Below are 16,504 nucleotides of genomic sequence, written 5' to 3'. Positions count from 1 at the left end.
GTGGAGGTAAGACCACCAAACGCCGATAAACGTTCGAATTGACAGCTAAGCGCCCATGCCAAAGAGAATGACGCACCGACCCAGGACAATTGCAGCACCTTTAACAAAGAAGTAAAAATCTTATCTCGAGAAGAGAAGAAGGAAGAAACAAATCCGCAGGGACCAGATGAAAACGAAGACAAGAAAATAACAATATCGTGTTGGGACGAAATTAATTGGGAGAATACTGACGAGGAAGATGAATTACCAGAGGCATGCACAACGAATGTAAGAGGAAAGGACGAAGTAATGACTATTGCAGAGTTATTTGAGATGGAAACCAGGGAATGCGAATTCAATGAGGATAATGCGCAGTCGACAGAAGTTGAAAATAAGTTGCGAGTGGGCACACAACCCAACGTATATAATGAAGGAAGTTATGAAGCGATAATTAGAGCATTTAGATGCGATTATGTGGAAGTAGCGACGAAGAAGGAGAAGATAGACGAGGATGAGGAAAAAGTAGAGGATGTTGAAGAAAGCGTAAATGATGGAAGAAATAGTGAAGAGCAAATAAAAGAGAGAGAAGTACCAGTCGAAGCTTATCCTACAGAAAGTTCGAATTCACAAGGGAAATTCCTGAAAAGACTCATGTATGATTCAGTGGAGGATTCGTTGATGCAAGAAGAAGAAGAACAGAACCAACCCTTTCAGATTCAACCAATTGTGAAGGCCATGGTAAAGCATATCCCAGTCAATATTGTAATTGATAGCGGAAGTGAACTGACTGCAATCTCAGAAAATTTATTCATGCAGTGTAATGCCAATGAGGAATTGCCAGTTCTGAAAACACGTAAGATTAAAGTAAGAGGTCCTATTAGAAACAATGCTGCGGAAGTTACGAGACAAACAAGGTTAACTCTTTCGTGTCAAGGTCAAAAGATCGAAGGCAACTTCGTGATTATACCTAAACTAACTGTGGATTTGATTATAGGTGCAGATTTTTTAAATGAGAGACGAGCGACAATAGATATGGGGAAAGGTAGCGTAACATTCGGGAATGTCACACTTCTCTTTGAGCAAAACCTAAAATTAGAAGAAATACCAGTTATAAACAAACACTTAAGAATGATGCGAGATAAAGAGGATGAAGAATTAGAATGGTATGCACAAAAGGGGGAATCGCCTCAATCATGTTAGAAGTCCATAAAGAAATCGACAAAAAATCGCAATAAGTTCAACGTATTTCGGAACACAGTAAAAGAGAATTAGAGGGTATTTTACGAGATAAAGCAGAGGTATTTTTACCTAAGACTGGCAGTATTAAACACTTTCAGTACAAGTTTGAAGATTAATTTTATTACTGGTAAATAATCAGCACAATATTTCAAGATTATGTTGCAGATAAGATCGTCAGGAGAAAGAAGAATGAAGAGAGAGGAAGGTGGGAAAAAGAAAGTAGTTTCAATAAAAACAAAAACAAAAATAACACCAATAGTACCATAGATTAAGGTGAAGGGATAAAGCGTAGATAGTCTAACAGCATGAAATACTAAAATGCTATACACCACGACACTACACAAAAAATAAAAAAAACGAATTTGAGGATTTTTGTAGAAGTTAAGGCTTAAAATATCTTAGAATTGTAGCATGGAAAGGGCTCTGAAATTTGTAAAGCTTTTAAGAAGGCGTAAAACAATGTAGGTACTAGACATACGTTAAATGATTATAAGTAAAACTTTTTGTAAGAACCATTCTAAAAACTCCAGCAAGGACGAGATGCAACAACCCACAAGTTGCAACGCGAGAAGTACCAAGAAAGAAAAGGATGTAATTAGCAAGACACGATTCCTACAAGGCAGAAGTGTCGAGAGAAGGGAAAGGACAGTGAGACCAACAAAGTGCACTTGTAAATCTACTGCTGAAGGGACTAGTGCAGGGACTGACAAGCAAATACCGAACGCCAGAAGGGTCTCCGAGCACCCCCACTCAGCGGAGCGAGCAAAAAACGGCCCGACGAGAAGACCGCTTGGGCAAGCCGCCACTGGCAAAAAAATATGTGTAAAAGTCACACTACCACTATTAAACAGCACGCTGATGCACGAAACTGAAGAAAATGTCCACAAAGTAGATATGACATGTCGAAACCATTTATCAAACTGTTACTAGGAGGAGAACTTCAAAGTGGCTAGTTATCAATAAATATTTCCATATCCTGCCCAGAGAAGAACCAAGAATCAAGTAAGAAGCAGAGAAAAAGCAGGAAGAACAGAAGTTGAAGATTCGCAAGATTGAGACCAAGAAAGAAGATGGGTGAAGAATAGACGACATACCTTCCCAAATCCCTATCCTATTGTAAACCAGTCGTCTGTGAAGTACTACAACGAAAAACGACCTCTTTCAGCGACACATAACGATGACTTCTATGCATACAAAGCCAGCAAACCACGAAATTCTGCACTCACAGCTCTATTTCATTATGGGACCTCAACAGCAACACACACTTGCAAAGCCAACAGGGAACGACGAACGAAGCTGTAGATCAAATACTTGCCCACATCCATCTCGCTCAAGTCCATCACCTTCGTGCAAAACATTCGCCAACCTGCTTAAGCATTCATAGGATTGTGTGAATGTGTGAAATCAAATTATGTGATGTAGGAATTGTGCAAAAGAAATGTGCGAAAAACTAAATAAGTTAAGCACACCAGACAGCTAATAAACTACAAAATAACAGTCATTGACTATGGACTTAAGTAAAAAATAGACTATCGATAAAAATAAGTCATTAGTTCTGAAATGGACAGTATATAAAGAACAAAAGTAAGGCATAATAAACACTAAAACTATATGCCACTCATTTTCTCCTCATAAAAATAAAAGAATAACTATATTTTACTTATTTTCTTCTTATAAAAACAAAGAATAAAAAATTATCTTGTTGGATGTTTTCCCTTTTTTTAACATTTGTACCATTTGTTAGGATAATGTCTCAATACTTGTATATGTATATTGCTTTGTCAAAGCAATTCTTGGATATAATTCTTATTTGTTAGAGTAAAAATGTTGAAATGAGTGTCAAGAAACAAAAATATTTTACTTGTACATGATATTTAGAAAATGTGTTAGGAATAGATTTTACTTAATTACTACATTTATAAAAAAAATATATTTCTAAGAAAATCGATGTGAAAGCCTCCTCACTTTCGATAACAAACTTCTTAAAAAACAAACTTCACACTTAAATAAAGAAAGAAAATAATTAAAAATTAATAATAGCATAAAAATATTCTTCTCTTGTAATTTTAATTATAATGTGGAAGAATATAAAAATTTAAATTAGTAATACAAACTAGCATAGAACAGAATAACGTGGCTGAACAGTAGGCAACAAAATTTAGACAACGGAATAATTTTTGAATCACTTAGACAACGATTCAATCATTGCCTAACTTCAGTACAAAAATTAAGTTCAAAGGGTGGTGATATGTAAGGTGTCAGGCAAATCCAATACGTTCCATGAAAACCCTGACATGATAAGAAAATCCAGTAGTATGTCACATAGCTCCGAATAAATCGTCACATTAAATTAACCAAAGTAATACGAGTAACGAGTTAGCAAATGGAATACCACAGACTAACACAAGAATGCCTAAATGCATGTCATACCTTCCCACCGTGAGACAGACGCAGTTCCGAGGGGAGAAACGAGAACAGAAGCCAAGAGCAGAACCGTGTTAAGTTAGAAAGCCCTGCAATAAGGGACGGATGGACACCCACGTCGCCAGGTAACCGCTAGGACCACACCACCCGCAAGTTTTAGCGTAAGACTTTTTCACGTCTCTGTTACGTTAGGACCACCCCCCAGCCTATGTCAAAAGCTAGAGCCCTCCAGAAGAACAGTATAGATCTTACGATAACACAAAAAGGGCCACATCACCCGCAAGTTTTTAGCGTGAGACTTTTTTGCGTCTCTGTTACATCAGGACCACCCCAGCACATGTTAAAAGATTGAGCCCTCCAGAAGAACAGTATAGATCGTACGATAACGCTAAGGACCACACCAGCTGCAAGTTTTAGCGTGAGACTTTTTCGCGTCTCTGTTACGTTGCAAACTTTAAAAACATTGCCCCACCACGAAAAGTATAACGTTTCTCATTGGATGGACAGAATTTTTGTAGGTGGAGCTTAAGGTTAACATTGAGACCCTGATTGGTCAGATGAAAACACAGCCAGTTAGTTTTTTTTAAACCAACTTCGGTAAATGGTAGTAAGGAGAAGTTAGGTAGAAGTTGCTTCGGAGACAGCGAGGTGAGCAGAGCTGTGCTGCTCGCCGCCCCCTGACGAACACCGACAAGGTAATGAACGCACGCAATGTCACATAACAGCGGATAAAGCTTCACTCAGAACTGCAGAAGTCTCATCTGTTACACCCCCTTTTTGCGTAATACTAGTGTCGATCGTCAATTAAAGCTCATGGTGTTCACATTTGCCACTTGAAGTAAAAATCTGAATCGCGATGATTTTTCTGTTATATAGTTATTGAGAAGCCACATCAGGCACTGTAATTTACGACAAGTTAGATAAGTAATTAAAGATAATTGAGGGTCACTGTAGACCATTTTGATAGTTTTCTCTTTTGTGAAACTTAATTTAAACCTAGACTATAGATGTGATATGGCATAGGTCATCCTTCGATCCATTGTAGAACATGGAAACCCATTCAGGGAATATTCGTTCACATTTTTGTTGAACGCAGTTGGTTTTTACCATCCTGTATTAAAACGTTTCCTTTTATTAATAGTGCAATTTATAAACAATGCTTTGTGAGTAGAATAAAATTTCCAATGGTAAACTTAACTGCTTTTTCGACGTTATTTTACCAGCTAACTAAAAATAGGAAAGCCTTGAACCCCTTCCACTAAATTTAGTTAGTATTAAGATTCTTTTACAGGGAGTGCAGTGGAGCTGACGCTGAAATCATTAAGTATTTGATTATATCATCGCTAGTCTCACTGAACTCTTCTGAATTCTACATGTCATGTGTGGTCTGGCGTCTCCTTACCAGCAACAGGTCCCAGATTCAAACTAGTCAATTCCCTAAAAAAACACGCTCAGAGCGTCGTTGTGCGAAAGTGGTAGGGAGACACGATATAGAACAGACAGACACCACGCAGAATGTTAGAAAACGCTTAATAAAAAAGTGTACAGTAAGCAGACGTGGCTATGTGGGTGCAAAGTAAGAAATGCACTAATTGTTTTTCGTGTCTGGTTGTCAGCCCAGGAAATTAATTCATGGACTAATACAGGTGTTACGGACCTTGTACATTTCTTCGAAAAAATAAACAAGCGTGATAACTCTCACGTACACAAAAATGCGAACATTGATTTCTCTGTGCTTGGTAAAGTGAACAATACCCAGCTCGACAGTGTATGCAGGGAGTCAGTGAGGAAACATAACGAGCAAGTGGAGTAGCCTTACCCTCTCCAGGTTAATAGTCTGCGTAAAATTTCGCGAGGCGTTTGAGTTAATGTTATGTAGTCGCTATGAAAGGAAACATTCAGAATATCAGGGAATGTTTCGTAGGCTTGGAAAATTTAATAAGTGCTATTGACAGCTCAATGAAGGATCACTTGGAAGGTGCACTGGGACCGTTGAAGGGTAGGACAGAGAGCCAGGAAGGCGGTGTCATCAGCATACTGGAGAAGGTGGACAGGTGGGGGTGGCTTGGGCATATCAGCTGTATACAAGAAATAAAGGAGAGGGGAAAGGACAGAGCCCTGGGGTACACCAGCAGTGGGATAAAAGATACGGGAGTTATTGTTGTGGAGGGTGACATAGGAAGGACGGCGCGAGAGGAGGGAAGCGACCAGATGGACAAAATTGATCGGCAGGGCGTAGGTTTGGAGTTTAAAGAGGAGACCAGGATGCCATACACGGTCAGAGGCATTTTGGAGATCGAGAGAAACAATGATGGCGGAGCGACGGGAGTTAAGCAGGAGGGAGAGAAGGTGAAGGAGATTAAGGAGTTGGAAGGAGGTTGGGAAGCCACACTGGGTAAGGGCGAGGAGGTGGTGTTGATTAAAGTGCTGATGGATACGGTGGGAGAGGATGGATTCGAAGACCTTACTGAAGATGGAGGTGAGGCAGATGGGACGATAGGAAGAGGCGACGGAAGGGGGTTTGTTGGGTTTTGGGAATAAGAGGATGCAGGAAGTCTTCCACAGGTCACATCTCCGCCAATGCACTGTACTTTTATACCTTGCGAACGTGACACTACCGTCATCTGTGTATGAGGTATCGCTATCCCTTGACTTTCGTCACCTCAGTATATGCTCCAGTGCTTTGCTGAACCAGTCCAAAGTCGTTACAGCACCACGATTTCGGTAGTGGGACTGTGACTTTTTAGTGATGACTACCCTTATGTGTCAGCAGTAATGAACAATTTTAAGAGAATGGGACTCCGTCTGCTGGCAGGAGGAGAGCGGCGGGCGGCGGCAGTCGCGCGGCTCGGCAGTGTGGCGGCAGCTGTCGTCGCTGGTGGACCGCTGCTGCTTCTGCGCCTACTGCTTCACCTGCCTCGCGCTGCTGGTCGCTCTGGTGCCCTAGCGGACTCCGGGCGCGGCCGGCGTCTTTCCACCTGTCGCCTCTCCGCTCCAGCAGTGAACACGGCCGTCCAACACTGCGGCAATAACCACTGCCGTGTATCTGCTGTTACTAAAACTACAATAAAAAATACAAAATGCGTATATCGCCTATTCATTCAGCTTCACAGGGACGGCTGAGAAACACAGTGGTGTAAGTCAGACTAGCTACTTAATCAATAATGAAGGTTTTACGTTTGACACTATTGAACAGTACGTGAACCACGGAGAGTAACTTAATTGGAAGTTTTTTAATGCTAAATTTATCTTTTAAATTAAACAAGAACACTATATTATAATCGTCGTGTTTTGTATGTATTTGCTTTTCGGGAAATACAGAGCTACACCTCTGGGCCAGTAAAAAGTTGGTAAGGTTTCGTATTAAAATAAAGACATAATTTTCAAAATGTATTTACGTTTAATTTCCTTTTTTTTAATCAGCCTTCTGACTGGTTTGATGCAGCCTGCCACAAATTCCTCTCCTCTGCCAACCTCTTCATCTCAGAGAACCACTTGCAACCTAAGTCCTCAATTATTTGCTGAATGTATTCAAATCTCTGTCTTCCTCTACAGTTTTTGCCCTCTGAAGCTACCTCTGGTACCATGGAAGCCATTCCCTGTTATCTTAACACATGTCCTATCATCCAGTCGCTTCTCCTTATCAGTGTTTTCCACATACACTTTTCCTCTCCGATTCTGCGAAGAGCGTCCTCACTCCCTACCTTATCAGTTCACCTAATTTACAACATTCGTCTATAGCACCACGTCTCAAAAGCTTCGATACTCTTCTGTTCCGGTTTTTCCGCAGGCCATGTTTCACAACCATACGAAGTTGTCTTCCAAATGCACATTCTCAGAAATGCCTTCCTCAGATTAAGGCCTATGTGTAATACATACTAGACTTCTCTTGCTCAGGAATGGCCTTTTTGCAAATGCTATTCTGCTTTTGATTTCTTCCTTACTCCATCCGTAATTGATTATTTTGCTGCATAGGTAGCAGAATTCCTTTAACTTCATTCACTTCGTCCTAATGTTCAGTTTCTCGCTGTTCTCATTTTTCCTACTTCTCATTATTTTCCTCTTTCTTCGATTTACTCTCAGTTCACATTCTGTACTCATTAGGCTGTTCATTCTACTCAGCAGATCATGTAACCCTTCTTCACTTTCACTCAGGATGGCAATGTCATCAGTGAATCGTACCATTGATATACTTTCACCTTGAAATTTAATTTCACTAGTGAACCATTCTTTTATTTCTGTTACTGCTTCTTAGATGTATAGATTGGACAGAAGGGGCGATAAACTACATCTCTGTTTTATACCCTTTTTAATCTGAGCACTTCGTTCTTGGTCGTCCACTCTTCTTATTCCCTCTTGGCTCTAGTACATATTATATATTACTCGTCTCTACCTATAGCTTACCCCTATTTTTGTCAGAATTTGGAACATCTTGCACCATTTTACATTGTCGAACCCTTTTGGCAGGTAGACAAATCCTATGGATGGGTCGATTTTTATTTAGCCTTGCTTCATTATCAACTGCGATGTCAGAATTGTCTCTCTGGTGACTTTAGCCAAAGTGATCGTCATCTAACACATCATCAGTTTTCTTTTATATTTTGTTTTACGAGTAATTTCAAATTTATCCCTCGCTCTACTCAGAGATCGCATCAGGAGGTGGCATGACGTCTTTGCATTCTCATTACTTCTTACTTTATCCGCCTGCTTAGCTGGGTGGTAACGCGCTCGTCTCCCACGCAAGCAGGCGCTGGTTCGATTTCCGGTGGACTGGGAGATTTTCTCCTCTCGAGGTCTGTGGTTGTATTTTCCTCATCATCAATTCATCCTCATCACCTGCGTGCAAGTTGTCCAGTGTGGCCCCGACTGAAGTAAGACTTACACTTGATGGTCGAACTTCCCTGATGGGGCCTCCCGGCCAATGATGCCATATGTCATTTCCATTTTACTTCTTACGTTCCTAAAAATGCATGATGCACTGGGGAGGAAGTATTTTAGCAAATACAATAAGTCCCTTTTCTTAACGGACTTAGCTTGTGGACCAGTTGTGAAGTTTCTATTGTTCTGTCAGAGCTATGCTACGAGGTCGACCCCATTTAGCAGATTTTACATCAAGCTCTTCAAGAGACGTGTTTACTTGTACAGGATAGAATTTCCTTTGCCTTCATTTATATTTTTTTAAATTTTGTTCCTGTTTTTGTCAAGTTTTCACATTCGGAAACTTGTTACCTTCCGTTCTTACTAATAAGATTTTGTTTTGTTTTTCTTGCAGTTAATATTATTCTGTACCAATCACCCAAGATGAAGAAAGTTTAATTTCGAGCTGATTGCTCTATGTGACTAAAGTCAGCATCGTGAGGCAGATACGAGAGCCGTGAATTTATGAAATTTAGATCAGTTATGAATACACTCATTCCTTGTGTCGATTTCACTAGAGTTAAAGCTATATTAATTTTACCTCTTTTTCCGCCTCAAATGCCACTGCAAATCATTATGTGTTTAGGGGGTTTGTGTTTTATGTGCTTGGTTAGACAAACGGAGATTTCTGGTGACTGCTATTTGCTATGGTCTCATGCAATACGTACATGATCCTAAATTTTTCCCCATTTAATGTACCCCCAGATTGTAACAACACATGTTTCTACTGTAGTATGCCTCAGGCACTGTCAGTTTAGGAAACTGGAGGGATTTCTTTACATCAAAAGTTCAGGTGGATACATCTTCATATTGTTTTGCCAATGAGGATTTTACGCCTCATCTGCTTCACTGTCATCACTACTACAAATTACACCAGACATTTCACCACTGTTGCTACCCATGATGCTAGTGTGTATGTTATCTGAATTGTAATAGAAGCTTCCTAACACGATGGTGGAAATCAGCCTCACTTCACTATGAATCACAAGGCATTTGACGTTTTGTTGAATGCTGCTAACTAGTGACTAAAAATGTAACTTCGGCTTACACCACTGTGTTCAGTAACAAAATGGTTATGCTACATTCTGGAGAGCTGGATATCTCAAAACTGTAAAATGTTGACTTACACTGCTCTGTTTCTCAGCCATCCATGTATACTACCACACACTCACTCATGTAAGTATTTAGCCTAGTGTCTTTTCAGATCGTAGCTCGCTCTACATCGATAATCCATTGATTACATAAATGTTGCATATTGCTTTATGTGGTGCTACAGAATAATGCTGAAGATTAGATGGATAGATCACATAACTAATGAGGAGGTACTGAATATAATGCTATTGAGTTTCAGGATTTTCAGTTTCATCCAAAATTACATCAAAGGACTAGATCAAGGCCAAAACGAGTACCTAATATAAATTAATTTTACAGATTCCATGATGATTTTATTGAAAAATCTTGACCGCCGAAACAAGAAAAAATGATGAGGCTAGATCAAATTTATCCATTTAGTAGCAAACTATTTCAGCAAGAAAAAGAGACTGAGCCGTCTAAAGAGCATTTATTTGAGATAAAAGAAATTAGATCGAGATTTAATGAAAAATATAATGCCTAGTCTGTGGACTAATAAATCGTTTTTAGTGATGCCAATATTTTCGAGCTCAGTACTGTCACTGATAAAACAGATTATATAAAGCAAGCATGATTGATGTAGCCAAAAAGAGAACTAACTTCAGGAAAGGAGATAAGTTGATTATAACAACCAACAATCCAAAAATGATTTATCCAATTTCCACTTTATGCAAAGCATCAGATAATAATCGAGAATCTGTTCAAGTTTTGTGCATTTGAAATGAGAGATATTTTAATATCTGATGAGACTATTGATAAAGCAGATACCTCATTTAATATTCATATGATAACAGTTCCTAGAGGTGCTCAAGGTGAAAAGATAACAAATGTAGCTGAAGACAAAAAGATTAAGAGATACATCACAAGAATTAAAAATGATGATAATCTGTGCTGTCCAAGAGCAGTAATTGTTCCACTAACATATCATACAAATAATATTTTGGGTAGAGAACTAACTCTGAACGATATTAAGAAAATTACAGAAGGATATAATTAAAAATTAGAAAAAGAGCTAACTGACATATTATGTAATCAGTTGGGTAAATGCAGTGAAGAAGGATTTACTCTGGATGACATTAAAATGTTGAAATATTCAAATAAATGTTGTATGTGCTGATAATTTCAATTCAGTTATCTGTAGTGGTCCTGGGAAAGAAATAAAAATGTATCTCTATAAAGATTACAACCATTTTGATGTAATAACAGTATGGTAGCTTTCCTAGGATATGTATATTTCTATAATAAATGTAACAAACCATATAACAAGATGAACACAGATGTAAAACAGGAGGAAAAGTTTGCATATTATGCAAAAGGGCAGAACACGTACATGTAGAAAACAAGATTTATTGTGAACAGTGCAACCAATACTGTTATAATGAAGAATGGTGAAAAAATCACCAAGAAGTTTGTGATACAGCTTACAAGTCTGAAGGATGCAAAAAGATTTGCTCGAGATCTAAAGAACATAAATGTGGTTTTAAACTTTGCAGGAATTGTAAACAAGTAATTAAAACTGAAAATCATAAATGTTACATGAAACACAAATTTCAAAAAGGAGGTAGCTGTGAAAGAAAATTTGATGAGGATTTTACAGTGCAAGGTTGCCCAAATTTTAATAAAGAAGGTTGCTATGTTAATGGAGAATTCAAAGATTTTTATGTTTACCAGTACTTCGAATGTCACTGGTAAACAGTTTAAATGCTGTGAAGATGGATTCCCTAGGAGAGTGAATTGTACCTATACTGAGAGATACATGTGGTTTGACTCTGATGTAACTCAAGAAACTGGAATACATATTCCAAATCTCCTAATTCTTCACAACTTTAATGGAGATACTCTTTACAAATTTAAGACAAATGATGAATTCTGTCATTGGATGATATCTGAAAAAAGAAACAGTTATTACACATGTGTAGCTCACTATGCAAAAGTTTATGATTCCCAATTTATATTGAATTACTGTGTTGAAAATACAATAAAGCCATATACAATCTACACAGGAACAAAACTGATGTTATTCAAGATCAAACATTTAGGCCTAAAAATTATAGACAACAGCAACTTAGTCCAAGGGCCACTTAGTAGCTTTCCAGAAACTTTAGGTTTGAAAGAATTGAAGAAAGGCTACTTCCCTCATTTGCTCAATACACAAGAAAATGAAAATTACAAATGACTTATTCCAGATACTCAGTATTATTGTGTTGACAGAATAAAGCTAAAAGATAGAGAAGTATTTCTCAAATAGCACAACTATGTCTTTAATGTCTTTAATATGAAGATAGAAATTAACCAGTACTGTAAGTCTGATGCAGATATTTTGAGAGGAGGTTGTTTAGAACTGAGAAAACAATTTCTAGAAATAGCTAATATTAATACATTCTGTTATCTCACCCTCAGTGGAGTTTGCATGGCTATTTACAGATCTAAATATTTACCCAAAAATACAACTGTTGTATTGGATCAAGAACTGAAAGAGAATTACAGTAAAGAAACCATAGCTTGGTTAAACAGCTTAAACAATAACAACATTAAAAATGCTCTTAATGTCAGAGAAGTAAAAATACCTGGTGCAAAAGTAGATGGATTTGATAAAGAAGCTAATACTGTTTATCACTACCATGGCTGTTTCTGGCATGGATCTAAAAAATTTTTTATAAGTGATACGATTGGCAATAAAAATAAAGACACAATGGATGACCTTCATCAAGAGACCTTAGTGAGAAGTGCAGAAATACAAAATGCTGTGTGCAATTTAGTAGAGATGTGCGAATGTGATTGGCTTAACTCAGCAGAGTATAAAAAGATTAAGAAATTGAAACAGTTACCAGAAGTTGTCGAACCATTGAATACAAGAGATGCTTTTTTATGGTGGTGAAAAATTCGCAAAAAAATTAAGAGCTAAAACTGATGGTTTTAGAACAAAAGTAAGACATGATTATGTAAGCAGTCTTTATCTAACAGTGCATTATTATGATTATTGTCATGAGTGACATGAAAGAAAAATATATAGACCAAGATATTATACTAAGAAGTTGTATGGATTTATAAAAGGTAAAGTATTGCTGTCTAGAGGATTGTATCTCCTTGTTTTGCTTGTACGTATACAAACCAATTGACTGAAAAAACTGTTGTTTACTTTGTGTGTCAAATGGGCAGAAGAAAAATTAAGAAAGAGCAATCACAGTGATGAAGAAAGTAGTTTTATTGGAACGTGGATGAAGGAAGTAGTTTTATTGGAACTTAGATAACACATGAAGCACAGTTGGCTGTGGAAATGGGATACAAGATTTTAGGTGTGTATGAACGATGTGAAAAACTTTCTGAAAATAAAACTTGAAAATAGTCTACATAATTTTGAAAGCAGTAAAGAGTATATCAAAAGAGTTAAAGAGAAATTGGATATTGAATTGGATCATGATAGAATATAGGAAACACAGTGATGAGTAGGCCTTAATTTAATTTTGTAATTTCTTTGGTAAATTATTTATAGGTAAATTATGATTTGCTATTACTTTTACAGTCATAAAAAGGAGAGAATCTGAGGTTTATATTTCCTCCCATATTTCTATATCGCTTATTTTACATCATCAGGGTTTGGAGTTCTCAAATGTTCTATAATTAAAGATGGTTTAAAATATTTGCTGCAAATATTGCATTCAACTTCTCTCTCGCTGTTTATTATTTGTATCGACAAAAATATAAAATTAAGTTCATCCCATACATTCGTCATATTTATAATCTTTTAAAATTTTATTCTATATAAATGGAGTTACTTTGATCGACATCAAATACATCCACTACTGTTGTTCATGGTTCAGAATCATCTATCATGAATACAATTGAATTTATTCACCACAATAACTGTCAGCTAAATTTGGACTCTTGGTTTAAGGATATTGGGATAAATTATTTGAAGAAAAGAATTCATTAATTACAGATGACATCTTATGTTTTTTATATGGAATTGCATAGTCCAAATATTTAGATGCTGCAACTTCAAAAAGAACTAAATGCCATTATCTCAAATTTCCCAAACTAATTGATGTTCTATATACCGAAACAAAACACAGTAATCCACTTACAGTAGAGTATGACTGTATTCGAAATGAAATGAAGACATTGAAACCAAATAACCTTGTTAAAAAAATGGATGTTATTAAGAGTTCTGTAATGTCGTTTAACACAAAACAATGGAAGCACGTGAGAAAATACTACTTAATGGTAGAAAAATATTTGTTGATTATCTAAAATACACAGCATCTGTTAAAGAACAACTCGTACACGACCTGAAAAGTCCATTAAAAATAAAAGGAAAAGAGCTGGAAGAAAAGGAAAAAGAATACCTTCACTTAAAAGACGTAATATCTGATGTAGTAGAGATGAAGAAAGAGGAAATTATTTACATTGCCACATCTAAGCAATATGCTAAGAAAAACTATTTTAAAGTTGGTGGTGTATTATCTGGTGGAAGACCTAAAGACGATAAAATATTTTATGTCAGAAAATACAGGTGTACAGATTACAAATTAGTAGAGAATATGCTTATCGCGTATTTTGACGCACACAGAGAAGAAAAAAGAAAATAAATATACAATATCGACTTCAACAGTTTGTCTTGCTTTATTGAGAAATTACATAATCAATCCAAAGATACTGTTGATGAAATAAATGAGAAGAGAAAAAATATTTACGACGAAATTTTGAATTTGAAATAGAATTTTAATTTATTTACTATATTTTTATTCAATTTAAATGGAGTCGATTGCAGACCTCATCAACAAGAAGCTTACATATAATAATAGGCAAGTTATGATAACTGACAAAACAAATAATTCATTTTTTGAAGCTAAAGTTGTTGGTGAAATTTTAGAATATCAGAACCCACAAATAGCAGTTACAAATTATGTTAGAGAAAAACGTTGTATTAGCTGCGAAAATTTAAAGGTGACCAAATTGGTCCCCTTAAGAGGTAATAAAGAATCGGCTACTTTTATTAGTGAAACAGGTTTATATTCTCTGATTATGAAATCAAAAATGGAAGAAGCTGAAAAGTTTCAAGTTTAGATTTGTGATGAAGTTCTTCCTTCAGTCAGAAAATATGGTGAATATACAGAACAGTCAACAACTGAAAACTTATAATAGCAAATTGAAGATTTATAAATTGATAAAGATGTGGCTATGTGCGTTGTGAAGAAATAACGAGAAGACTTTCAAAACTTCAAACAGCAAATGAATGAGAAAGATGAAATAATTAGAGAAATACAAACACATGTAGTTCCACCAACTGAAGATATTAGTTTAAGACCATCGTTCGTTCTCTTAAAATTATTTGATGATGAATGTGAATGTACTTATTGTGTAATTAGAACACAATGAGAAAATTTACAAATACAGTTATATGGAATTATAGACAAACACCCAAATTGTGAAGAAATGTTAAGACTTAGTTACAATCTCAATTCAATAAATTTATATCAAAGAATGAAAGAAAAGTTGAGAATTATTTGTGGGCATAACCATTTTAACCTTTTAAATAATTACACTCTACAAGAATAGGTTAATGATATAATGAATTCTCATCATCAGACTGAATTAATGTGTGTTTTTTAAAGTATTCATAAACAATACAAATTTCGTCTGCTTTGAGATTGAACAGGTATTTTACACTTTCATTGGTTAATTGATTTATGAATGTAGTGGTCTCTTCATCTGGGTGATATACAGCTAGAATGAATGATTGTGCAATTTTTTTCATTTTTAGAATAGCCATTTATATAGAAAAATTTTTATTATTGGAAATATCTTTTCCTGCTAAAACCAGCGAATTACTTGGTCTAAAAATTATATAGAATTAAAGTGTAGCCATCAGAATTAATGTTGATGAAGATGATCATATTTCATTAGAAAATGTGTTAAATCAAGTGGTCCTATTCAATATGCACCTTTAAATATGCAACCAAGATAATTAAACAATTATATTATTTTTATCTACTGAACTATTATATGAATTATCAAAACCTAACCATTTAACACACACATTATCTCCTTTACTTCTCAAAACTTTTTCAGCTGGATATACATCAGGATATTTTGCTTTCCATAGCTCTTGAGCATAAAAATTTGTGACCATATGTTTAAATTTGTATGTGATTGGATTAGAATGAATAATACATTCACATTCAAAAATTTCTGTTGACCAATTGGCTGTGTATCCCTTTTCAAAAAAATCCTTTAAGTTTACTGATCTGTATTTTAACACCTTTTTTTAAATTTTGGAGATTCTAGACCTGCTTCCCAGATGGGTCTAAAACTTTTCTCTTCAACTTCTCTTGGTCTCGTTTTTATAGTTGAATTTTTTTGTTATTGTATTCTTCAACTAAATTTTTAAGCAAGTCAACCTAGTTATAATTTCCTTGAAAAGCCAATTTTTATATATGTTTTTCTTAAGTGTTCTGTTAAATCTTTTAACGTCATATGCTACTATTTCACTAAAAGTTGAATAACGATTAATGTTATATTTCTTCATCAATTCTTTAAATTCTTTATTGTAGGATTCTTTTCCATTATCTGTTTGTAAATTTTCTGGCTTTCTAGTGATGGAATTCTTTTCAATAGCATCAACTACATTGTTGCCTATTTTATCTATAACTGGGATAGCCCAAGGAAACTTAGAAAAGACGTCAATAAGAATCAATAAGTATTTATATCTTCGATTTTTCTTCGATATTTCTTTCAATTTACTGGAGTCCATACCGACTGGATCGCCTTGCCAATTCATTTGAAAATTTTTCTCATCAATTTATGTAATTTG

At 35.9% G+C, this 16,504-nt stretch overlaps 1 protein-coding gene across 1 annotated transcript in view; it reads left to right on the top strand.

The window, feature by feature from the left end:
- LOC124615949 (5-hydroxytryptamine receptor 3A-like) overlaps positions 1-7,035 on the top strand; it is a 126,155-nt gene extending 119,120 nt beyond the window's left edge. Inside the window, exon 9 of the mRNA XM_047144149.1 lies at positions 6,458-7,035. Coding sequence (XP_047000105.1) covers positions 6,458-6,589 — 132 coding nt within the window. The 3' untranslated portion in view covers positions 6,590-7,035. The remainder of the gene's footprint in view (positions 1-6,457) is intronic.
- Positions 7,036-16,504: the final 9,469 nt, after the last annotated feature.

The sequence above is a fragment of the Schistocerca americana genome, chromosome 5 (genome assembly GCF_021461395.2).
Source record: "Schistocerca americana isolate TAMUIC-IGC-003095 chromosome 5, iqSchAmer2.1, whole genome shotgun sequence".
Classification (NCBI taxonomy): domain Eukaryota; kingdom Metazoa; phylum Arthropoda; class Insecta; order Orthoptera; family Acrididae; genus Schistocerca; species Schistocerca americana.
Note: the sequence above shows the minus strand (reverse complement) of the source record. Positions and strands in the feature narration are given on the sequence as shown.